Source organism: Mustelus asterias, chromosome 2 (assembly GCF_964213995.1).
Source record: "Mustelus asterias chromosome 2, sMusAst1.hap1.1, whole genome shotgun sequence".
Classification (NCBI taxonomy): domain Eukaryota; kingdom Metazoa; phylum Chordata; class Chondrichthyes; order Carcharhiniformes; family Triakidae; genus Mustelus; species Mustelus asterias.
The window spans coordinates 111,094,098-111,120,794 of record NC_135802.1 but is presented as its reverse complement, the minus strand read 5'-3'; the positions used below and the strand labels follow the sequence as shown (position 1 = coordinate 111,120,794).

General features: G+C 46.2%; 1 protein-coding gene across 1 annotated transcript in view; it reads left to right on the top strand.

Moving 5' to 3' along the window:
- Window positions 1-26,697, top strand: part of adcy2b (adenylate cyclase 2b (brain)) — a 422,964-nt gene that overhangs the window by 273,582 nt on the left and 122,685 nt on the right. The window contains exons 8-9 of the mRNA XM_078228489.1: window positions 15,351-15,509; window positions 25,907-26,039. Coding sequence (XP_078084615.1) covers window positions 15,351-15,509; window positions 25,907-26,039 — 292 coding nt within the window. The remainder of the gene's footprint in view (window positions 1-15,350; window positions 15,510-25,906; window positions 26,040-26,697) is intronic.

Genomic DNA, 26,697 nt, shown 5'->3' with positions numbered 1-26,697 from the left:
TGGGTGAGGGGGGCAGAAAAATTGAGACGGCCAATGTCCTGATGACAGTTCCCAATGACAAGATCGAGGGCAAGTAATTGTCCCGGTGGGGGTGTCCAGTTGGAGGCAGAATGTTGGAGGCACGTGAAAGGATCTGTGGAACGGGGGAGGACTCTTGCCCAAAAAAGTGGGCACAGAGACAAAGGCGACAGAAGAAGAGTTCAACATCATGTCGAGCCCGGAATTCATTGAGGTGGGGACATAAGGGTACGAAGCTGAGTCCTTTGCTGAGAACAGCACGCTCAGCCTCAGGGAGGGGAAGGTCAGAGGGTATGGTGAAGACACGGCAAGGGCTGGGGCTAGAAGAGATGGAGTTCGAGGGATTGGGACTGATGGAGGGCCTGGGATGGGCAGTGGCGTTGGTAAGTTTTTGAAGCTTGCATTCCTTTACATCTGCAAGAAACAGGAAAGGTTTTTGTTAAGACATTGAATGATGCGGAGGATGAAATGAAACTGGGGACAGGGACAGCTTTGAGAGAGAATATGTTGCTGGAGAGAGATGTCGAGTGTCTTCATGTGGCGGCACATGGCTTTCAGGATGCGGCGAGAACAGCAATTCAAAGAATGTTGTATATCCTGAAGGTACCTGTAATCCTGGAGGTTACATGGGCAGTGGAATTTGAGTTGAAATCCACGTGGGGTAAGTCGGAGACGAAGACAGTCACTGAGGAAGGAAATGTGGCTATGGAAGCGAGTCTTGGTAAATACTAAGAGAGAAATGGAAAGCAGTGAAGGTGGATGGGGGGGAGGGGGGGGGAGAGACATACGGAAATCCTGTTGGAGAGAAGAGAAGCACTTTTAGATGACCTACTGCTGGCCAACATTAGATGACTTATCACTTCCTGATCTGGCGTATTGTGATGTCCCCTTTTTATGTCTGGTTCAGTTAAAGTGCACTTAACAGAGATGTTTCAAGCAAATTAGTGGACCATTTTGCAGAGTGCTCTGATCTCTGCAGTAGAAATCCAAATATGTGTGCAATTATACAAAACTCTCTGTCAGGAGCACTAGTTAGTAAAATCTACCCCAATATTCAAATATTTTTGGTTTCCAAGGGAACATTCTGACCATTGTGTGATTCCAAAATTGAGCGTAAAACAAAATGAACCAGAGAAACAACAAGGGGCAGAGAAGAAAAGCTTCAGAGAAAAAAAAGCAAATTTATCAGTTTTAGCTTTGATTAATGAATATCATTTTTTGCATGTTTCTAATTGTACTTTGCTGCGCTCATTCTATTGCATGTGGTATTTATACTTTCAAAGTTGAAAAGCACTCATTGGATAAGAATGAAAATAATGTTAATGATGATCCTCAGTATCAGGAATTAAAGTGCTCCCTTTTAATTAACCTATTACATTCAAACATTAAAATACAGAAAAAGGAGCATAGTGTGGCCCTTGTTTTATAGAAACTGTAGTCTTCCCCAGTGCTTGTGTGGCAAGAAGCTTGGGATTGAAACATTTTGAGCCTGTGTCAAAACATTGTTGAATTATAAAACAGTGCTTGAAAGAAGAAAATACATCATGTTGAGGCTTTAAAATATTGAAGCTTGAAGGCTTTATCTATTTGCAACAAAAGTGGATTGGACCAGATTTCCAATTGATAACTTTCAAGGACAAGACTCACCCAATAGTTTTCCTGGAATATGTAATTTGAACCTGTCGACTGTGGAGTCATTCAATTTTTTCTGCAATGTGTAATTTGTTTCAATCATTGTCAGACAGACAAGCAGGTCTCCGAGCTCACACAGCTGCAGTGATTCCCCAGTATAACAGAGGAAGGTGCAAATCATGTGTGAGCAATGATATGGTATAATGTACAAAGTGAAGCTGCAGTTGGCATTGTGAATACCGTCTGTTTTCTAGTGTCTTGTAATTGTAAATTTATTGTTATTGGCTTTAAAGTTAAAATAATGGAATTCTTTGGAAATTTATGGATTTTGTTTTCCATCTGGAAGTGATAAACATTCTTTAATTCAGATTGAAGAGGCCATGGTCAAGTAACATTAATTAAAATCAGATATATGTAGCCAGATCTTCCACTGCCCTCAATGCAGTTATATGGGCCTTTCTTTCCATTCTGAGAAGAGCTTTACTAAGTCAGGCGCCCTGCGTAAGCCTTGATGAATCCACATGGGGGAGAAGCCCTTTCACTGCGAGAAATACAACAAATACTTCCAACACTCCAACCACTTGGTGGTTTACAACCAGTACATGCACCCACACATGGTAGGCAGCAAACAGCTTTTGACTGCAGGCTCTAGATTTGGTAAGGCAATGTGCTTCAACAGGCTCCACTTACAATCTCTTTTCCAGTTGGTTATCCAGAGTCTAGGCACTCCCAAAGCAATCTTCATGATTACTAGGCAGACTTCAAGCTCCCAATTACAGGTGCTCATGATAGGTCTTGCGAACAATTAGTCCCAGATTTGAATCTGAAACTGCCTTCCCCCCGGAAGCCTTGGCCAAACTAGTACCCGAGGTCACCATCGCACACGTCAGATCAGCCTTGTTGAAAGTCAACCCATGGGAAGTGACTGGCCCGGATGGGGTACCCGGACGAGCACTCCGATTCTGCGCGGATCAGCTGGCTGTGGTATTCGCAGATGTCTTCAACCTGTCTTTACAACAATCTGAGGTCCCTATCTGCTCAAGAAGACGACCATCATCCCAGTATCAAAGAAAAGCCAAGCAGCATGTCTTAATGACTATTGTCCGGTGGCTCTGACATCCATCATTATGAAGTGCTTCGAAAGGTTAGTCATGGCACAAATCAATTCTGGCCCCCCAGATTGCCTGGATTCACTACAGTTTGCCTATTGCCACATCAGATCCACAAACACCATCTCCCTGGCTCTATGCTCAACCCTGGAACACCTGAATAACAAAGACACTTATGTCAGACTCCTATTCATTGACTACAGCTCAGCCTTTAACACCATTATTCCTACAAAACTCATCTCCAGACTCCATGGCCTAGGGCTCGGCTCCTCCCTCTGTGACTGGATCTGAAATTTACTAAGCTACAGACCGCATTCAGCAAGGATAGGCAATAACACCTCCTCCATGATTATCCTCAACACTGGTGTCCCACAAGGCTGTGTCCTCAGCCCCTTCCTATACTCCTTATATACCGATGACTGTGAGGCCAAATTCCTCTCCAACTCGATTTTCAAGTTTGCTGATGTCAACACTCTAGTGGGTTGGACCTCAAACAATGATGAGATGGAGTAAGGAAAGAGATAGAAAATCTGGTGAACTCGTGCGATGACAATAATCTCTCTCTCAATGTCAGTAAAACAAAGGAGATAGTCATCAACTTCAGGAAGTGTAGTGGAAGACATGCCCCTGTCTACATCAACGAGGATGAAGTAGAAATAGTCGAAAGCTTCAAGTTTCTAGGTGTCCAGATCACCAACCTGTCCTGGTCCCTCCACACCGACGCTATAATTAAGAAAGCCCACCAATGCCTCTACTTCCTCGGGATGCTAAGGAAATTTGGCATGTCTGCTATGACTCTCACCAACTTTGACAGATGCACCGTAAAAAGTATCTTTTCTGGTTGTATCACAGCTTGGTATGACTCCTGCTCTGTCCAGGACCGCAAGAAACTACAAAGGGTCATGAACGAAGCCCAGCCCATCATGCAAACCAGTCTCCCATCCATTGACTCTGTCTACATTTCTCACTGCTTCGGAAAAGCAGCCAGCATAATCAAGGACCCCACGCACCCTGCGCATACTTTCTTCCATCTTCTTCTGTCACGAAAAAGATACAAAATTCTGAAGTCACACACCAACTGACTTAAGAACAGCTTCTTCCCTGCTGCCATCAGACTTTTGAATGGACCTACCTTATATTAAGTTGATCTTTCTCTGTACTCTAGCCGTGACCATAAACACGACATTCTGCACCCTCTCCCTTCCTTCTCTATGTACGATATGCTTTGTCTGGATAGCGCAAGAAACAATACTTTTAACTGCATACTAATAGATGTGACAATAATAAATCAAATCAAAACAAAAAAATCATAAACCAGTAATCAGAGGAAGCATGAGGCCAGCTAGATATCAAAGAGGAGACCTGGTGGAAGCAGTGGCATAGCTGAGGTACTAATCAGTACCTTGCATTTGTTTTCAGTGGAGATGAGGATTCTGCCAGTGTCTCAGTAAATCAAGACATAGGGAGCGATTTTACCATTTTGATTCTAAGTGCTGAATCTGGGCGCAATTCAGATCCAACTTGGAAACCTGTTCTCAGGTGCTCCGATGCGCTTAGCCTGGGAAAAAAATCGCGAGTGTGAATTGCGCTGTGGGAGGGGCTTATCGCGCCCAAAACACGGCTGCTCCGATCGGAACCTTCAACTGCGCATGCGCAGTGGAAAAAAAATTGAAAAACGCTCCCCTGTCACATCGCTCCCGGGCCGCAAAAAGCAGACAAAGTGGCCCGGGAGCGATGGCCCCCACAGACATCGCCCCACCCCCACAACATAATTGTCCCCCTTATCCACCCACCTCCCCGCTACCCAGACCACCCCCCCCCCCCCCCCCCCCCCACCAATCGCCCAAGTGCTAGCGGAGCCCCCAACCACCCCCCCCCACCAGAGATCCATTTGGCCTCCCTCCTCCCCAACCCCCCCAACCAGACCAGAGAACCATCTGGCCTCCTCCTCCTCTTCCTCCCCCTCCCCCCGCAACCAGAGATCAATCTGGCCTCCCTCCTCCCCCCACCCCTGCCAGAGAACCATCTGGTCTCCCTCCCCCCTCACCCCCCCACCAGAGATACATCTGGCCCTCCTCCCCCGCCAACCAGAGATATATCTGACCCGCCTCCTCCTCACTTCCCCCAGATCAGAGAATGATCTGGCCCGCGTCCCTCCCCCCCGACCCACCGATCTGAGTTAGAGAGCCGGAAGCTCTGAACTTACCTCTTCAGAAGCAGGAGCGCCCGAAACAGACCTTTGCCGAGCATGTCTGTTTCACGCTGAATCTGGATGTGCGAACGCGATGGTAAAGGGGGAAGTGCCGGTAAGATTGGGCGTCCATCTCATTAAGTCAATTTAAATGCATGCAAATGCATTTAAATTGACGTCGCACCTGTTTCGGACACGGTTCGGATTGCGGCCATTTTCGGGCCTTGGTAAAGTGGGCATCTGCATGGACGCAGGCGCGGATTGCGCTAATCACCTCACGCCTGACTTTACCAAGTTTTCGTGCCTGAAAACGGGCACAACGCAATGGTAAAATCGGGCCCATTGTAGAGAAACTGGATACCAATAAATAATGGTTTTGCTATTAGCTCAAGACTTAAACATTTGGATGGATGGGATGCTTCCTAGGATGCAAGGGTGGAGATAGTGGAGGCTCTGGCCACAATCTTCCAATCCTCCTTAGATATGGGAGCAATTGCCAGAGGACTAGGGGATTGCAAATGTTGCACTCCTGTTTGAAGAAAGGGAAAGTAATAAACCAGGGAGTACAGGACAGTTAACTTAAAGTGAACGGTGGAAAAATTTTTAATGAAGTGACACTTGGGAAAATATGGATAATAAACAACAATCAGTCTGGATTTGCGATAGTCCAGTTGTGTTTGCCAGACCTGATTGAATTCATTGATAAGATGTTGAGGGGCATATCGGGTGGACTCTCAGAGGCTTTTTCCCAGGGTGGAAATGGCTGCTATGAGAGGACACAGGTTTAAGGTGCTGGGGCGTAGGTACAGGGGAGATGTTAGGGGTAAGTTTTTCACACGGAGGGTGGTGGGCGAATGGAATCGGCTGCCGTCAGTGGTGGCGGAGGCGAACGCAATAGGGTCTTTTAAGAGACTCCTGGATGAGTACATGGGACTTAATAGGATGGAGGGTTATACGTAGGTAACGTAGGTAAGGATATGTTCGGCACAACTTGTGGGGCCGAAGGGCCTGTTTTGTGCTGTAGTTTTTCTATGTTTCTATAAAGTAATGGAGAAGGTTGATGAGGGTAGTGCAATTGATGATGTGCATATGAACTTCGAAAAGGTTGAAGCCCACACAATTAAAGAGGCAGTGGTAACATGATTTAAAATTACCTAAAAGAAAAATAATATTGGCATACAGGACATCATTTCAAACTCAAAGAGGCGGTAAACAATTGAAGGGATGGTAACTGACTTCCAGAGGACATAGGCAGACTGCTGAAATCGTTAGAAATATGGCAGATGTAATTTAATGCAGACAAGTGTGAAATGTTGGTTTTGGTAGGAGTAATGAACAAAGACCTTGGGTGCAATCATACCGGCCGTTCACGCCACGCTTCCTCTGCAGCGAGGTCGGAGAATTTGGCGGCCAGCCAAACCTCCATTCACTGCAGCCGGAGGGGAAACCCCCGCCAATGTGAATGGTGATAAGATTCCGGCAAATGGCCACAATCTTACGGCCTTGTTGATCGATGTGGTGAGATGGTAAGATTGTGCACGAAGCGAAAAGTCAGAAATGCACCCAGTTTCATGCCGGTGCTGACCTTACCTGCCACTTTTTCCGTGTATAAACAGCATCGCATCCAAAATGGGTGAGATGTGCATTTGAATGGATTTAAATATCATTAGGAAGTGCGGCACGGCGGTTCCCCCCCTCACATTTACCACTTCTTTGGTCAGACATCATACTGGTGAAAATTACAGCTGCTTTATGTAAGTGTGATTTAAGCGCAGTAGTGACAAAGGTGAGCGAGGATGAGACTGCCACTGAGCACCAATCTTATCAGGCCGGGGAGAGGGAGGGGGGTGGGGGTATCAGCCACTGCCATGGTGCCCAGTGATGGGCTTGTATGGGTGCAGGGGTTTGGGGGGGGCTCGCGCCAGTCTGGGGGTCCTACGATCGCTGCTGGCTTGGTGCTCATGTTGCACCCATTCCCCCTGCCCACTGAACGACCCCCGAGTGGTTGCATATGAGGTAGACTCCCAACCCCACTGACGTGGCCACGGTTACCCTGCCATCTGTCTGCTGGACAGGCTGTGTGTCTGAAAGCTGACATTCCATCCCGGGCACCACTAACAGAAACAAACAGCAGCTGTCAGCTGCTGCTCCAATCAAGAGAGCTCTGCCGGTGTTAACACAGATCCTCACACTGCATGGACTCTGCCATGCTGCCTTCGATGGGCACCCTTGTGCCAGTCACGAGGGTGCTTCTCCACCATGGTGCCCCCTCCACCCTCCGACAGAGCAAAAATGGATTTCAGATTGGAGCCAATAGATCTGGTGGTCATTTTTGTGGCTGCTGAGGAGGTGGAGGAGGGAGATGTCCCTGTACTGCAAGGCCAGCCCGGGCCAGTCGTGGGGGCAGGAAGTAGACATCCATGGGCCCACGGGGGCTCCAGAGCACAGAGGAGACAGACACCCTGACACATGTCCTATGAGGAGCTGCCGGATGCTGTGTACCGCCGCAGGCTGCTGTTCAGTAAGGATCCTCATGGATCTGGCACCTTGGGCCACAGGGAGCCACCGGGTCCTTCCAGGCCACCAGCCGGGATCTCTGTGGGATTTCCTAGTCCTCCGCTCACAAGTGTGTCTGTAGAGTTATGGAAGACCTGTCCACCCAGGCAGACCAGTACATCAATTTTGACATGGACCAGGGCCAGCTGAAAGCCAGACTGCAGGCTTTGCTGGGATGCCGAATGTGCAGGAGGCTAGCGATTGAACACACGTCACACTGCGGGCCCCAAACCGTCAGGCATCACGGTTCATGAACAGACAGGGATTCCACTTCCTGAATATTTGGGTTGTCTATGACCACAAGATAAACATCATGCACGTGTGTGCACGACATCCAGGCAGCGTGCATCATAGTTTCTTGTGGAGCTCTTGACATCCCGGGGTCTTCAAAGACTGGCCCAGGCTGCCAGGATGGCTCATGGGGGATAAGGGCTACCCGTTAAGGGCTGGCTGATTTCACCAGTGTAGAGGCCACAGACCGAGACGGAGACCCGATATAATGAAGTCCTCACTGCTACTCGACCCATCATTGAGTGGCGCATTGGGTTTCTGAAGCTGCGTTTCTGCTACTTGTATCGCTCTGGTAGGGCCCTCCAGTATAGCCCCCTGAGTGAACCTCGCATCATCGTGGTCTGCTGTGTGCCTCATACAACCTGGTGCAGCAGTGGGGAGACATTCTGGAGGAGAAGGGGGAGGGTGACTAGTTGGATGCCTCTGAGGAGAAGCGGGCCCAGAGGGATATGGAGGAAGAAGCCAAGGAGGAGCTGGAGGAAAGAGGACAGGCAGCGGCAAGGGTCCGGCAGGGTAGGGTGGCAAGGGACACCCTCATCACTGCAAGGTTTTCCCACTAGGAGGCATGTGATCCACCACCTCCTACCCCCATCCTGGAGACTGCAACCGCCCCCCCAATCCTTGTCCTCGCTCCCTGCCATGGGTCCCATTGATATAACACAGGGTGATAGGCCTGGGTTGACTGTGGTAGCGAGTTACTGGTCCAGGCAGGAGGGAGATGACGACTCGCTATGCGGCACAATGTGATGCAGCCCTGGTGCCACAAAAGTCTGACTCCTGCCTGTTCTATGTCCACACACTGGCGCCTGGGCTCACGTCTGAGTGAGGGTGGGGGGCACAGCCATCTGCTTCAATGCCCCAAACGTTGGGGGCAGGGTGTTCCCAGGGTCTGGCAGGTGTTAGGGATGCCGGGCCAGGCATCCTGTAACACAGTGGTCCTGCAGGGCACCCACTGTCCACTGTTGGGGCAGCTTGGGATGAGCGCTTGGAGTCCTACGCCAGTCAGGAGTTTGCCACAGGCGCTGTAAAATGGGGGTTGCATACTCGGTTGGCCAAAGGGCCTCTCCCACGCAGACTGACACTCTGAACCTCACTGCGTATGGTCGGGATACAATTATCCCTGGGAGGCGAGTCACAAACAGATTAGTCACAACTGTGGGGGCAATAACATTTATTGGTGAAACTAACAGAGCAATAACATTAAGTGTTGAATGAAATATAACAAGTGCACGTGATTCCAAACAGTACCTATTTTCCTAAGTGTACTCCTTCGTTCATCAATGCCTTCTTGGTGCCCCTAGAACTTCTTAATCTTATGGGGCCTACTGCTATGTTTAGGTGTCCCCATGATGTTCATCAGTGGTGGAGGTGGTCAGCTGCGTTCCGCACCGTGTGGCCTGTGATGCCCCTGGTGGGCGCCCTGGAAGGCCGGGTTCTCGAGTTCCTGAAGTCACGGACGTAACCATTCCACCCTGTTCGTCCCGCTGCCCACGAGATGCACCGGTGGCAGGGAGGGGGGTTTTATAAGGCCTAGTAATGGCTGGACTCCCCCCAGGTGGAAGGCCCGAGCACGGGCTCTAGCCCCCTCACTCTGGGTATCAATGGGCCCCTGTGTTACTCCATGGGATGGCGGAGCAGCTGGATTGAGCACGAGAAGCACCAGGCCTTGCCAGTCTTGAAGGCCCAACTGCATTCACCCCACGGTGTGTGAGCCCTTGGTGTTGGCTCTCTGAATCTGGGCCAAGCTCTTGATACCTGCAGCAAGTGCTCTCTGACTTTGGGCCAAGCTCTGGACCCTGCCACCCATGGCGACCATTTCCTGAGCCAGGTTTTCTACTGCAAACGCCACCCTTGCAGTGTTGGCCTGGATACCAATGCTGGCAATATCTCCTGCATCTACAGTCTGTGGGACTCCTCCCAACAGCCTCGCAGCTCCTGCAGTGTTGCCGACAACCCCTCTTACATTCACCAGCTCTGCTGTTGCATCTCCAGCAGCTTAGGGAGAACTAATCCCAGCGACCTGGCATCTGGCCGGGGACCAGCTGATTCCTTGTCTCCGGCATCTCAGCCTGCCCAAGACCTCAGACATTCCGGCCTGCATATGATATATATCAATGGCTGTGTTGTGTGCACCAGACAGTGACCCAGAAGCCTTTCCACTAACTTGTCCCACCATGGTGATAGTATCTGCACTGGTGGATTGTGTGGTGGAAGCCTGTGTCGATTGACTGGTGCTGGCCTCGGAGGATTCCTTGGGGTCTTCCTCCGATGTTTCCTCTGAGCTGTCATGGAGGTCCCAGTGGCAGCATCAAGGGGGGAGGCAATGTCAGATGGGCTGAGTGTATCAGCGTCATCTCCTACAACAAGGTCACAGGGTTCAGTGCAAGGGAGGGACTTGTCCTCATTCTCCGCCAGAGTCAGGGCCCTTTCCTCAAAGGCAGTGAGGAATCGCAGGTCGAGGACCCCACCTCCTGTTTTCTCCCACTCCTGTCAGTTATGGGCCATCTTCTCCTGTGGAGACAGAGGGGGGATTAAAAGCCTAATGCCTGGAATGGCATGGAGTGTCAGGGGTAGCATTGGTTGGATGGGGTCTGTCGGGGCTGTGCTTTGACAGGCAGGGATTGTGACAGCGATTGCCAGAGGGATTGGAGGAAGGTGCTAGGGGGTCGGGTGCTGGAAGGCCACGGGGTATCGTGGTGCATCAACACTGCAGGCGCGACAGATGGGACTGACCTCAGGAAATTATGGACACTCACCTTTGCTGCCTGAACGAAGTCATTAATTTTCTTCCGGCACTGGTGACTTGTCATCTGTGCCAGCCACTACACAGGCACTGACTGCTGTCACCACCGCCTCCCAGGCCTTGTTACCAGTGCGACCCCTGGCTCGTCGCCAGTCGCGCGGGGGGGTGGGGGGGTTGAAAATGTTCCTCCTCTCCTCAACTGCATCTAGCCGACAGCCCAACTCTCTCTCAGTGAACCTTGCGGCAGTTCTGGCTGCCATCTTCCTGGTGTGACTGCCTGTGTATCCATTTTCAGCACTTATATGCAGCTCTCCCTTGTTAACGCCATATAGCTGCAGCTACATTGAGCAAGTCACACCTCCGCAAGGTTCATTCTGGCAAGAATCCCATCAAGGCTCCTTTATTGCACTAAGTGCCATAAGATTGTGACTTGACTCGCTGAAGATACCAACGCCATTCACTCCCATTTTCTCGCTCATTTGGCACTTAGAACTTTTTTCGTAATATTGTGCCCAAAGACTTTCAAAAGAGAAGTGGATAAAAATTTAGAAGAGACTTTTTTCGGGATTATGGGGAAGGGCAATGTTAGGGACAGGAGAGAGAGAGAGACGAACTCTACCTATTTCCTCTTACCACCTTTCCGTCAGCAGAAGATGTTTTGAATTATGTTTTTATGTGGTGGCATATTTTCCCAAGCACTCAATTTCTGTGATCCAATTCATTTATAATCCACAACAAATTCAAGTTAGCATTAACTCAGAATGTTAATTTATTTTCACGTTCAAAATCCATGAGAAGAGCATCTACAACATCCCACTCCAAACACACACACCCACACTACACACACTACACACATCACACACACATACATCGCACACACACCCTCACACACATGCACACCACAGACACACACATACACCCCCCTCACACACACACACCACACGCATGCACCATCACACACACAGTAAAGGAGAAGTTTTACAGTACTAGAATCCAGCAATGAATGAATATTAGTTCACATGAGTTCCAGAGTCTAGTGTGGAATTCTTTCTGAGACATTCAAGTTCAGCTGGCTGAACACTGGGGCTGCAGTATTCCCTTTTTATTGTGTTGATATTGCAGGATGAAGAAGGAACACTCACTAAGTTGATTCTGTAGGTAATGATACAAAATCTTCCAGCAGAGCCAGACTTGATGATTAGGCTGGCATTCTGCCTGGAGGGGGCTGCTTCTTGGTGGCTCACCAGTTGGATGTTAAAATAGCAGACTGACTAGTTCTCAGTTTTCAAGGCACATAGGGATTCAAAGTAGCCACATGAGTCATGTGACCTTTTTTCTCCACAATGACTTCAAAAGGGATGTTTATCCAGCATGTTTTAAAGTTTAAAGTTTATTTATTTATTAGTCACAAGTAGGCTTACATTAACACTGCAATGAAGTTACTGTGAAAATCCCGTAGTCGCCACAGTCCGGCGCCTGTTCGGACACACTTGAGGAATAATTTAACATGGCCAATGCACCTAACCAGCACGTCTGTGAAATTGACTTTGAGTTCTGGGCTGATGTCTCAGTTATTAGTGATTGAAAGAGCTACCATCTGTGTTGAGGGTCTGGTGTTTAAGAACAAATAAGAACAAAGAAAAGTATAGCACAGGAACAGGCCCTTCGGCCTGTGCCGATCATGATGCCCTAACTAAACTAAAAACAAACCTTCTGCCCTTACTCAATCTGTATCTCTCTATTCCCTACCTATTCATGTACCCATCCAGATGCCTCTTAACTGCTGCTAATGTGTCTGCTTCCACCATCTTCTCTGGCTTGTTCCAGATACCCACCACTCTCTACGTGAAAAATTTCCCCCGCACATCTCCCTTAAACTTTCCCCCTCTCACCTTCAACCTGTGCCCTCTTGTAATTGACAGCCCCCCCCCACTTCCCCCCTCCCCCAATCCCCCCCCACCCCCAACCCCCCCCCACCCCCAACCGCCCCCCACCCCCAACCCCCCCCCCCACCCCCAACCCCCCCCCCCCACCCCCCAACCCCATCCCCCAACCCCCCCACCCCCCAACCCCCCCCCACCCCCCAACCCCCCCCCACCCCCCAACCCCCCCCCACCCCCAACCCCCCCCCACCCCCAACCCCCCCCCCCCACCCCCCCCCACCCCCAACCCCCCCCCCCCACCCCCAACCCCCCCCCACCCCCAACCCCCCCCACCCCCAACCCCCCCCCCCCCACCCCCCCCAAACTTCCCCCCTCCCCTCCCCCCCCCTTGGAAAAAGCCTCTGACTATCCACCCTGCCATTGCCTCTCATAATTTTGTAGACCTCTGTCAGGTCTCCCCTCAGCCTCCATCTTTCCAGTGAAAACAATCCTAGTTTATTCAACCTTTAGGAAGCCATTGTCTATGCAGGCCCACTGATTCCACTAGCAAAGTGAACTTACCAGATGCAAATTACATCCCTTCTGAACTGGGCTTGGTCGGTCCCAGATGTGATGTGAGTCTATTTGCAGCTCTGTAGGTATAACAAGTTCTGATGTGCAAGCCTCCTGGCCTTTTGTGATTACAAGCAGTCTATGCAATGATGTGTGAGATTCCAGAGCTGAGAAAAGAATTCCTGATGGTGGTTCTCAGACAAAGGGTCAACTTTATGTCAAGTGATTAATGGCGGTCATCTTGGTTCAGCAAAAAGTCAATTTTTAAAAGTAGCAATAAGAATAGAGTTTGGAACATATGGGCCAAGATTTTCTCATTGCGCTCCGCTAAAAGATTTGCACAGCGGGCTGGGAAATTCTCACGTCAGCCGATTTGCGGGGTTTGCGTATGTGTTCCTGCCACGATAGGTCTCCCAGCGCCGGATTTCTGGTGACATCAGCTCCACGCCGGACATCAGCGACGAGGCACAGGGATCATTTAAATAGGTATTTGAGTCTCATTTAAATGAGATCAATGGGCTCAGGACTGAAATCTCCGGATCCGCTATTATCACCCCCGCCAGAGTGGTCCACTCCAGCGGGGATTATATTAGCTCACCACTAACAGGGAACTAGCAGCCCGACCCCATTGGAGTGAAGGGGGGTCAATCGAGGCCCCACAGAGGGTCGGGCAGAGGGGTGGTGCCCCCAATCATTGGCACCCTGGCACTACCCAAAGGGCAAAGTGCCAATGCCCAGAGGGCACCTTGGCACTGTCCACCGACAGAGGGCACCTTGGCTGTGCCAAGGAGGTGGGGCCGGATGGGAGCAGGGCCTGGGGACAGAGGGCTGGCGATGAGGGGGTCGCAGAGCTGGCCAACGATTGAGCTGGCAGGGCCATTGTGCATGCACCAATATTAGCGCTGACAGCTTGACGCATATGCAGTGGCTCGCTCAGCGCAATGCTGCCGGCCTCTCCAGCTGGAATAGGCCCTGCCCACAGATTTATAATGACATACGTGCTAGTGCCCTCTGCAGTGTACAGAGTGTGGGAGATTCTTCTCTGAATTCCCACTGAAAAAACAGTGAATTACTCCAGTTTTCATGCAAATTCGACACTTACGAGTTGGTTTGGGAGAATTCCAGCCATGATGTTTGAGTTCTTCTCATGTCTTAGGAACCCAACAACAGGCTCTCTTTCAAAGATCAACAGAACAAATAGATTCCTGTGTTGCATCATTTAATGATTCTATGAATCAAAAAGATGTAATATTAAGAAGGCTTTTTTATAGATGATGTCACATGGTTTCAGCATACCTTATTTTTTTAAAGTTGAGCACTAATTGTACCACATTCTCTTTAGACTTTTGTCGCTATTAAGAGAGAGTTGAAAAAGATGAATGAAAGATCCATAATAATGTTCATTGTTAGTTCCCTAGTCTAAAAGCAGGTGATAACATCAAGCTATTTGTGATGATAATGGATACAGGCTTGACCTCCTAAAACTGTCTCCCAGATCATTTTGATGCTCTGCTAGCAGTCTCACATTATGTTGATAATGAAAGTTCTGGCTCCATCTCTAGCTGTGTCATTCTTTTTGATTTAGGTTTTAAGCGTTTGATCACTGCCTCCTGAACAGTTGATTAAAAAGCTACTGATCATCAAAGGAGAGAAAGTTCCTCTTTTCTTCAGAATTATACAGCTTGTTAAATTAATTCAATCGGAATGTCAAATTGAAATTCACGGTTTTTGAGATTGGTGTAAAATTGGAATGTGACAACTGGTGATATAACGTGATTTACATATGAATAATTACTTAATAAAATCATTACAAACTGTTGATGAGTGACATTTCCATCAGGTCATTAGTTTCCTAAAAACTTGACATTCAGAAGCAATTTGCAAGTGAAAGCAAGGAAGTCATTCTTTCTCAACAATAATTGTTTGATGAACCCATTTCTAGCATTGACTAGTGGAATGAATAAGTAAAAGTGGCTCTACTTGTGTAGATTGCTGACATTTAGTTCAGGAACATATCGGCTGGGCAACTGGTACCATGCCAACTGGAGTAAAGCGAGCAAATCTAGGACTCAAACTTGAAAATAGAGGCCCAAGGTTCTCTTGTAGTTGATCCTTGGCTTCATCTATGTACCACCAGCAAGCTGCGATGGCAATCAGTGTGTTCCAATGCAGCTCTGAAAATTGTCTAGCTGGTTAATCAAACCAGCCTACAGGTAAGTGGGCTTGGGGTCATGGGGGTGTAAAAACACATCTACCCATTCTCAAGTCAGCAGTGTCTGCCTAACAGCTCTGAAGGTAACTGGGATTTTTGTTTCAATTTATTCTCATTCCAGAATAAAAGTTGCTCACTGTCATTGTCACCTTTTGTTTTTAAGGAAGGTAAGGGATGCCACAGGAGTTGATATAAACATGCGTGTTGGAGTACATTCTGGAAATGTTCTTTGTGGAGTCATTGGATTACAAAAATGGCAATATGATGTCTGGTCACATGATGTTACCCTTGCAAATCACATGGAAGCTGGAGGTGTTCCAGGGTAAGCAAGTGCACCATTACTTTTCACATTTGAAATATAAGAGTACCAGATGTATTTTCTTACATATATTTATATCCTTATTTGGGATGAAAAGTAGCAACCAAGGTTTTCTTACACAAGCTTCATATCCTGCACAAGGGCTCCCTCCTGGCCTGAATTCCCTCCTAGTGGAACAACTGCTTCAAAAATGCAACACCACAATGCCAATACATTCTGAACAACTGTTGCTGTCACCAGTTATTCCATGCTACTCCTTCAGTATTACAATTTTCAAGACGATTTTTCCTCTCAGCGACCAGCTTTGATGCAGGCTTATGCTGCTGGTTTAAAATTGAAGGCAGCAGATAGACACAGCAAGAGAGAATTAACTTCAGCAGCTGAAGTCAGTATCCAAACTGGAAGGCATGTTGCTGCGTTGGAAGACTGGAGCTCCAGTTAATAGGATTTACTACCTGTAAAGAAATGGAAGAGAAAATTACATTTGTGCAAACCTGCCAACATAAAGGTGAAAGCTTTTAAAGAAAACGTGTGTTGGCTCTAGTCTGAGAGCAGGGTAATATTTTATGATGGGAGTTTCGATCAGCAATCATTACTAAGTATGAGGGCTGCCTCACACTTGGGTCATTAGGTCATTCAAGAATTTCTATATCTGAATTGTGCACCATTGCTTTTCATGTTTGTGAAAAGTTTGGCATTGTGGAACTGATTAGGCAATATATTAATGCTTAATGAGTCAAATATGTGAATATAAAATTGTTTATTTTACTGACTACAAATTGTTACATTTCAGCCACATGTACATTATCATTTAACAGAAGCCTTGATATGAACCCTCTCCCCCCCTCCCCGCCTCCCCACCTACAATGAACAGGAGGGTTAAAGCAAGATGGATGCAGCCTCAACAGATAGCAACCTGCCTTTTACAGTGGCAGATATTGGGATGTCAGAGCATCCCATTATAGATTACGCAACTCTATGTTAACATAATTAAATTGAGCTCCTACAGTGGAATTGAAATGCTGATTGATGATTAATTGCTCTGGTTTCCCCGGGATTGAGAAACCTGGCAGTGAAAGGGAGGCAGAAGCTGCTGGCTCCTATGTTAAATGTCTTTGCCAGCAATTCTTGAGGGCCTAGTGGAGCAAGTCTGCCCTCACCAGACCTGTTTTCATCCTTCTTAATACTGTCGGGGTTTGAAAGATAGTCTGATGAAATGAAAACAGTCCCATTCAAATTTGAGATATTTTATTTCTCACCCAACGCCACTCGTTTTTGGAGGTTAAAATATCACCAAAGTCATATTAAAACATTCTGCCTTACGGACTTCATCCCTCACCTGCAGGTTATGTGAACCCGGAGTAACATTTGGAGTAAGAAGCAGAAAGCTACCAATCACAGCTCTCCAGAAACTTAAAAATGTCAGCTCAGAACTTACAGTATCCGTATCAATGGAGACAGATGCACCCCCAAAATGCACTACAGAACCATCGGAAGTCCCAACACCATGACACCGTGGGAATTACTTAGGAAATTCAAACTTCCCCTTCTTCCTGGGACTCTCTGAAAAAGTCTCCAACTCTGTTAGAGTTGAAGACTTTGGACAGTTTTGACTTACCTACCTGGATGGTTAGAATTGTTAGACAGAAAATTCTAGTCTAACCACTGGATAACTAAACAACTGACCCTCCCAACTCTCTCCTCAACTCCCTGACCTGTCAACCCTGACATCCCAACTATCCCCCTCGGCCTAAACTGACAAGTCCACACCACTTAACTGCCCTCTGACTCACCCTGATCTGATCTAACCCGACCCCACCACCAAACTCTGCCAACTCCCCACTGACAGTCTGACTCTCCAGCCAACACCCACTTCTACCCCAACCTGTCTATTCCCCACACCTAACTATTCTCCTGACTCCATGACTTCTCCCGACCCCCGACCCAATTTAACATGACCTCACCATCCTACCCTGCTGCCAACCTATCTTTACCGACTCTACCCCCTTACCCACTTAGCACCCTTACACCCTTAGCCACCCTACTCTCTTACTCACTTACCATACCCACCCTACCTCCTTACTTTTACCAACCCTACCCATTTACCTTATGAACCCTACACCCCATCCACTCTACCACTTATCCTCCCCACCGTACCTCCTTATTCACTTACCTTACCACCCTACCTGCTTAACTACTTAACTTACCAACCCTACTCCCATTCCCACTCTACTCACTTATCTTACCCACCCTACCCCATTCTCCACCTTACCCCATTACCCCCTTAACTCATCCACCAATCCCCTTCTCCACTTACCTTCTCTCCATGGCTTGTCAAAGAAGCTTTGGAACATTTAAACTCTTTACTTTCCCAAATTCGGCAGCTAGTGCTGTAAAAAGAGGGCATGGCTTATGTGACCCCAATGATTCAGCACTATGAAAAAGCAATTCCATTTTAAGAAATGGAATTTCTGGAAAAGCCAGAATCAGAAGTCTCGGCTGGAAATGAGGAGCCCAATGTGATGCAGAAAAGTAGGAATCGAGTGGAAATCCAACAGTAATTGTCACTCTTCGAAAGACTTGTGCCATAGACTGTTAACGGAAAATAGTAAATACAACTCAATGAATTATTATTCATTATTTGATTCCTTGTCAAATTCTATGTTATTGCAAGTTTATCTTGTATCCAATTATCTGATTAATGATTTATCAAAAATTATGCAATATTAAATTTGGAACCCATTTAAACATTCAACAAAAGAAGCTGTTTCCAATAGTGGTTCTAGCTCTTGAGCACACGGACAAGAAATTCCAAAGTATATTATGAAGTTAGCCTAGACCATAATTTTTTATGATTTTAGCATTAGGGTGAGCATAAGGTATTCTGCTCCAGAATGATTCAATTGATCCATTAGCAAACTTTTATCAAAACAAATTTTATCTAAGAACACACTATAACAAAAACAATTAGCATAACTTTTACTAATTTAAATGCTTAAACATGACAAGTTATAATTCTGAACAGCTAGCCATCTCTATTGTTCCAATTTAAGCAGCACTCCTTTGACATAAATCCCTTCTTCAGAGCAAGTTAGCACCAAAATAGATTTGCTCATGAAGAGCTAGATTTCCAGCCTTTTAACACCTCTGGCCAGAGATCCAAACAGACACCTGTCTTCTGAATCTCATACAACAACCTCCAGAAAAAGATCCACCTTCAAATAGCAGAATCTCAGAGAAAGATATTTATTTCCTGGGAGATTCCAGTCTCAAAATCCAGAGAGGGAAAGAGAGGCACTGATCTCTAACAACTCCAAGCAGCGTCTAAGCTTGATTTCTCTGTGGAAGCCTAGCTCCACCCAGTCACATGATTTTCTGTCAATCAACCCAATTAAGCCCCAGGGGAACACTATAATAACAGCATTAGTTCAGATTACAGAATCACAAAATACTACAGTGCATAAGAGGCACTTCGGCTCATTGAGTCTGCACCAATGCATGAAATGCCCTGACCTGCCCACCTAATCCCACTTGCCAGCACTTAGCCCATAGCTTTTAATGTTATGGTGTGCCAAGTATTCATCCAGGTACTTAGCTATATAAGACCCTCGTCAGACCCCACTTGGAGTACTGTGCTCAGTTCTGGTCGCCTCACTATAGGAAGGATGTGGAAAAGATTGAAAGGGTGCAGAGGAGATTTACAAGGATGTTGCCTGGATTGAGTGGCATGCCTTATGAGGATAGGCTGAGGGAGCTCGGTCTTTTCTCCTTGGAGAGACGAAGGATGAGAGGAGACCTAATAGAGGTGTATAAGATGTTGAGAGGCATAGATCGGGTGGACTCTCAGAGGCTTTTTCCCAGGGTGGAAATGTCTGCTACGAGAGGACACAGGTTTAAGGTGCTGGGGGGTAGGTACAGGGGAGATGTTAGGGGGAAGTTTTTCACACAGAGGGTGGTGGGTGAGTGGAATCGGCTGCTGTCAGTGGTGGTGGAGGCAAACTCAATAGGGTCTTTTAAGAGACTCCTGGATGAGTACATGGAGCTTAATAGGATGGAGGGTTATAGGTAGGTCTAGAAGGTAGGGATGTGTTTGGCACAACTTGTGGGCCGAAGGGCCTGTTTGTGCTGTAGTCTTTCTATGTTTCTATGTTTCTACTTTTTAAAGGATGTGAGGCATCCCACCCCCAGCACCATTCCAGGCAGTGCATTCCGGACCGTCACCACCCTCTGAGTAAAAGGTTTTTTCTCAAATCCCCCCTAAACCTCCTCTTACCCATTCAAATCTACACATTCTGGATTCCACATTCCTGTTTCCTTCCAGGGATGTACAGAAGTCCCGCCCACTGCTAATTAACACTCAAGTGAGCATTAATTGGCAGTGGGAGTTTGAGAGTCAGCGGCAGTGCATTAGACACCCACTCTCAGGATGGTGAGCACTTATCACTTACCATTCTTAAAATTCTACAACATGAAGTTTCACTGTTTTCACTTTAACAACTTGTACAGCCATTGTAATATGCCTCCTCCAAAAATGATTAATTAAACATTTAGGAATCACATGATATTAAGTTTTTGATTGAATTTTATTCAAGAAACATGCTTGCAGCTTGAGGGCCAAATTGCACTGCGACTTACATTGAAGAATTCACACAAAATTTGTATATTATTGGTCTAATTTTGTGATATTTTAATCAGTTGCTGAAAAGAAACATTGCCATAGGTGAAACAAATTGGCAATTTAAAAAAGATGACATCCACATTTTTATTGATGTGGCATTAATACGTTTTAATACAATAATATTAAAAAATAAGATAAAATATTTTTAGCAGAACTTATTACAGCACCAAAAATAACTTTAGTGTTACTATAAGTAGGTCACAGATACTAATGAATTTAATAGTGAACAAATATGAATTCATTACTAATAAACAGCATCTAAATTATTTATGCTTTTATAATATGTATAAAAGACCGTAGGGTTTATCATTTTTTTAATGCCACAATTTAGCTTCATACATCATGAAGATACTTAATTTGCCTATAAATTATAACAATGAGATATATTTTGAAAAGAAACAATTATTTATTCTTGAGCTTGCTGAAGGTCCTTTTTGGCTGTCTATTTTCTTTTCTTCTTTTGAATGCAATTTTAATTGGACATGTACCCGTACGTGCATCTAATTTCTGTGGGGCAGTTGGCTGCACCTTGTTGGGCATATCTCCAGTCCCCACCTGGCCCATGCAATAGAAATATCCTTCTTCTGCCCATTGTGAAGAATAGCTAAATCTTCCTCAGACTTATTTAAGAGGGGTCAACCGGATATTTTTTAAAAAGCCACGTTAAACAATTGCCCGTCCAAGGTTTGCCCTCCTAGCAGCAGTACACTTCATGTCATTCATTCTAATGGATTCTGCACTGTGCTGTGCCCCAAATCACCCTGGTGACCATGGAATTGGAGACTGGAAAGTATGGGGAACAGCAGAGATCCAATGCAAGTGGGTTGCTGCAATTTTTAGCAAGTTGTACCATTCTCCCACAGGAGTTCTGGCAAAACTCCTGTGAACCATTAATGTGATGCTTTGCTGTTTGCTACCGCTTACAAGAAAAAAATAGTCCTGTAACACCTACACTATTGTTTGTACCAAACCATCCTGCAATGTTTTTTTAAAAAGAACCTGATAAAATCTTACAATCAAATGAAACAAAGGGCGAGATTTTCTCCGATATTGGCAAAGGCCAATGTTGATGGGAAAAGCAGCATTGAGCCTGCCGACAGAAGTAGCGGCTTTTCCTGTCATATAGTCTGGGACTTAGAGGAAAGAAATTGCAGGCAATGGTTCCACGACGATCTTTGCGTCGTCGATGGAGACAGGAGAGGTACCGGAGGATTGGAGGAATGTGGATGTGGTTCCTATATTCAAGAAAGGGAATAGGGATAGCCCAGGAAATTACCGACCGGTGAGTCTAACCTCAGTAGTTGGTAAGTTGATGGAGAAGATCCTGAGGGACAGGATTTATGAACATTTAGAGAAGTTTAGTATGCTCAAAAGTAGTCAGCACGGCTTTGTCAAAGGCAAATCGTGCCTTACGAGCCTGGTGGAGTTATTTGAAAATGTGACTAAACACATTGACGAAGGAAAAGCGGTAGATGTGGTTTACACGGACTTCAGCAAGGCGTTCGATAAGGTCCCCCATGCAAGACTTCTCAAGAAAGTGAGAGGGCATGGGATCCAAGGGGCTGTTGCCTTGTGGATCCAGAACTGGCTTGCCTGCAGAAGGCAGAGAGTGGTTGTAGATGGGTCTTTTTCTGAATGGAGGTCGGTCACCAGTGGAGTGCCCCAGGGATCTGTTCTGGGACCCTTGCTGTTTGTCATTTTCATAAATGACCTGGATGAGGAAGTGGAGGGATGGGTTGGTAAGTTTGCCGACGACACGAAGATTGGTGGTGTTGTGGATAGGTTGGAGGGATGTCAGAAGCTGCAGCGTGACACAGATAGGATGCAAGACTGGGCGGAGAAGTGGCAGATGGACTTCAACCCGGATAAATGTGTAGTGGTCCATTTTGGCAGGTTAAATGGGATGAAGGAGTATAATAGCAAGGGTAAGACTCTTAGCAATGTAGAGGATCAGAAGGACCTTGGGGTCCGGGTCCATAGGACCCATAAATCGGCCTTGCAGGTAGAGGAGGTGGTTAAGAAGGCGTATGGTGTGCTGGCCTTCATCAATCGAGGGATTGAGTTTAGTAGTCGGGAGATAATGATGCAGCTTTATAAGACCCTCGTCAGACCCCACTTGGAGTACTGTGCTCAGTTCTGGTCGCCTCATTACAGGAGGGATGTAGAAATGATTGAAAGGGTGCAGAGAAGATTTGCAAGGATGTTGCCTGGATTAGTTGGCATGCCTTATGAGGATAGAACATAGAACATAACAGCGCAGTACAGGCCCTTCGGCCCTCGATGTTGCGCTGACCGGTGAAACCAATCTAAAGCCCCTCTAATCTACACTATTCCAATATCATCCATATGTTTATCCAATAACCATTTGAATGCTCTTAATGTTGACGAGTCCACTACTGCTGCAGACAGGGCATTCCACGCCCTTACTACTCTCTGAGTAAAGAACCTACCTCTAACATCTGTCCTATATCTCTCAGCCCTCAATTTAAAGCTATGTCCCCTCGTGTTAGCCATCACCATCCGAGGAAAAAGGCTCTCACTATCCACCCTATATAATCCTCTGATCATCTTGTATGCCTCTATTAAGTCACCTCTTAACCTTCTTCTCTCCAACGAAAACAACCTCGAGTCCCTCAGCCTTTCCTCATACGATTTTCCCACCATACCAGGCAACATTCTGGTAAATCTCCTCTGCACCCTTTCCAACACTTCCACATCTTTCCTATAATGCGGCAACCAGAACTGTACGCAATACTCCAAGTGCGGCCGCACCAGAGTTTTATACAGTTGCAGCATGACCTCCTGGCTCCAAAACTCAATCCCTCTACCAATAAAAGCTAACACACCGTACGCCTTCTTAACAACCCTATCAACCTGGATGCCAACTTTCAGGGATCTATGCACATGGACACCCAGATCCCTCTGTTCATCCACACTACCAAGTATCTTACCATTAGCCCAGTACTCTGTATTCCTGTTACTCCTTCCAAAGTGAGTCACCTCTCACTTTCCCGCATGAAACTCCGTTTTCCACCTCTCAGCCCAGCTCTGCAGCTTATCTATGTCCCTCTGTAACATGCTACTTCCCTCCGCACTGTCATCCGCAAATTTACTAATCCATTCTTCTACGCCCTCATCCAGGTCATTAATAAAATTGACAAACAGCAGTGGCCCCAAAACAGATCCTTGCGGTACACTAGTAACTGAACTCCAGGATGAATATTTCCCATCAACCACCACCTTCTGTTTTCTTACAGCTTGCCAATTCCTGATCCAAACTACTAAATCACCCTTAATCCCATGTGTCCGTATTTTCTGCAAAAGCTTACCATGGGGAACCTTATCAAATGTTTTGCTGAAATCCATATACACCACATCAACCGCTTTACCCTCATCCACCTCTTTGGTCACCTTCTCAAAGAACTCAATAAGGTTTGTGAGGCACGACCTACCCTTCACAAAACCGTGCTGACTATCCCTAATCAAATTATTCCTTTCTAGGTGATTATAAATCCTATCTCTTATAATCCTTTCCAAAACTTTGCCCACAACAGAAGTAAGGCTCACCGGTCTATAATTACCAGGGTTGTCCCAACTCCCCTTCTTGAACAACATTTGCTACCCTCCAGTCTTCTGGCACTGTTCCTGTAGGCAATGACGACACATAGATCAAAGCCAAAGGCTCTGCAATCTCCTCTCTAGCCTCCCAGAGAATCCTAGGATAAATCCCATCCGGCCCAGGGGACTTATCTATTTTTACCCTTTCCAGAATTGCTAACACCTCCTCCTTATGAACCTCAATCCCGTCCAGTCCAACAGCCTGCATCTCAGTACTCCCCTCGACAACACTGTCCCTCTCCAGTGTGAATACCGACAAAAAATATTCATTTAGTGCCTCTCCTATCTCTTCAGACTCCACGCACAACTTCCCACTACTGTCCTTGACTGGCCCTAATCTTACCCTAGTCATTCTTTTACTCCTGACATACCTATAGAAAGCTTTAGGGTTTTCCTTGATCCTACCTGCCAAAGACTTCTCATGTCCCCTCCTGGCTCTTCTTAACTCTTTCTTTAGGTCCTTTCTGACTAACTTGTAACTCTCAAGTGCCCTAACTGAGCCTTCACGTCTCATCTTAACATAAGTCTCCTTCTTCCTCTTCACAAGAGATTCAACCTCCTTCGTAAACCACGGTTCCCTCACACGTCTGCTTCCTCCCTGCCTGACAGGTACATATTTATCAAGGACGCGTAGTAGCTGTTCCTTGAACAAGTTCCACATTACAATTGTGCCCATCCCCTGCAGTTTCCTTCCCCAACCTATGCCAGCTAAATCTCGCCTAATCGCATCATAATTTCCTTTCCCCCAGCTATAACTCTTGCCCTTTGGTATATACCTATCCCTTTCCATTGCTAAGGTAAACGTAATCGAATTGTGGTCACTGTCACCAAAGTGCTCACCTACCTCCAAATCTAACACCTGGCCTGGTTCATTATCCAGTACCAAATCCAATGTGGCCTCGTCTCTTGTTGGTCTATCTACATACTGTGTCAGGAAGCCTTCCTGCACACATTGGACAAAAACTGACCCCTCTAAAGTACTTGAACTATAGCTTTTCCAGTCAATATTTGTAAAGTTAAAGTCCCCCAATACAACTACCCTGTTACTTTCGCTCCTATCCAGAATCATAGGTTGAGGAAGCTCGGTCTTTTCTCCTTGGAGAGATGAAGGATGAGAGGTGATCTGATAGAGGTGTACAAGATGTTGAGAGGTATAGATCAGGTGGATTCTCGGAGGCTTTTTCCCAGGGCTGAAATGGCTGCTACGAGAGGACACAGGTTTAAGGTGCTGGGGAGTTGGTACAGAGGAGATGTCACGGGTAAGTTTTTCACTCACAGGGTGGTGGGTGAGTGGAATCGGCTGCCGTCAGTGGTGGTGGAGGCAAACTCGATAGGGTCTTTTAAGAGACTTCTGGATGAGTACATGGGACTTAATAGGATTGAGGGTTATAGGTAAGCCTATATATAAGCCAAGGTAGGTAGGGACATGACCGGCGCAACTTGTGGGCCGAAGGGCCTGTTTGTGCTGTATTTTTTCTATGTTCTAAATAGGGAAGGAAATTGGAATGGCTTAATTTCCTCAGGGTTTTTTCCACTCTATTAAGTACTGAATGAATTGATGTGGTTAAGAGGGAAGGAAACAGTTAATCATTGGTTTAAAAACAAACAAGATATCTAATAATGGCATGCGTCTTTAAGAGTGTTCCAGATTTCTCAGCAGGGCTTCCCTCGTAGGCACAACCTCTCCAAAGGGGTGAACCTTTTAGGGCTTGCAAAACCCACACCGGCAAATGAAAAAGTTTGCGAGAGAAAATATAATTTTCCTGTGGTGATCACAAAGAGGTGTTTTACACCTAAAGCCTTATCAACCTGCCAAAAGGCCATGCAAAAATGGTGCAGAGTCAGAAAAGCACAGGAAAATAGTTTTTTCCCAACAAGAAAAACTAAGTTTGGCATTTTCGAACCCGTTTTACACCTCCTTAGAAGATGAAAATCTGCCCCATTTTCAAAGATTAATGGTTGTAATCTGTATATGCCTGTAGGCTAAGTTCGAACGACATCACAGCCATTTACTAAATCTTTGATTATGAATATTTACTTTCCCCATTACCATGAAATCTTGCACTTATACTTTCCACCTTTGTCTTATTTTTGACCATGCTAGACGTGTGCATATCACTTCTGTCACACTGGAGCATTTAAATGGAGCTTATAAAGTGGAGGATGGTAATGGCCACATTAGAGATCCCTATCTGAAGGAGCACAACATCAGGACCCACTTAGTAATTAACCCAAAGGTAAGTGTTACTTAATTATCTTCCTCTCTTTATCATATAATTCTTTAAATTGGCCTTTTCAAAAGCAGAGTCATCAATGGTATATGATCACCAATTTCTGGCAATGTGGCATTCAAAACCCAGTTCTATTTGCACTTATAATTCTTTTTTGTTGGTTTAATGTGTTTGCATTTTGTGAGCTGAGGGGTTTGAGAAGTGCTTTATGTTGCAGCATTGGTGGATACATCTGAAATCAAAATACCAAGATCTGGTAGCATCAGAAGTTGGAGATTGTTGGAGGTGATGATTTCAAATTTTCATGTGACCCCTAAAGCTTAACGGAGCTCACAAAGAGAAATGTTGTGCAGATTTGTTCTGAATGTTGTTGCCTGTTGGAATTTTCTTTGAGTTAAATGAAACTGTAATTGATAAAATCACTGTTGCTAAGATTGTTATTCGTTTAAGGTTAAAGGAAAGTGTTAAACCTGTTCTGGAGTCTGTCTGACAGTTTGCTTGGGCAGTTTGATTGTTAGAGATTAAAGGGGGTGATCTGATTGATAGAGATTAAAGATTAAACAATCTCCACAGGGAGAGGCGAGCATTGCGAAGGCTGTTGGGAAATTGTGAAAGAACCTCAAAGTGGAGGCACTTTCTGAAAGCTTAAAATTGTGGAATGACC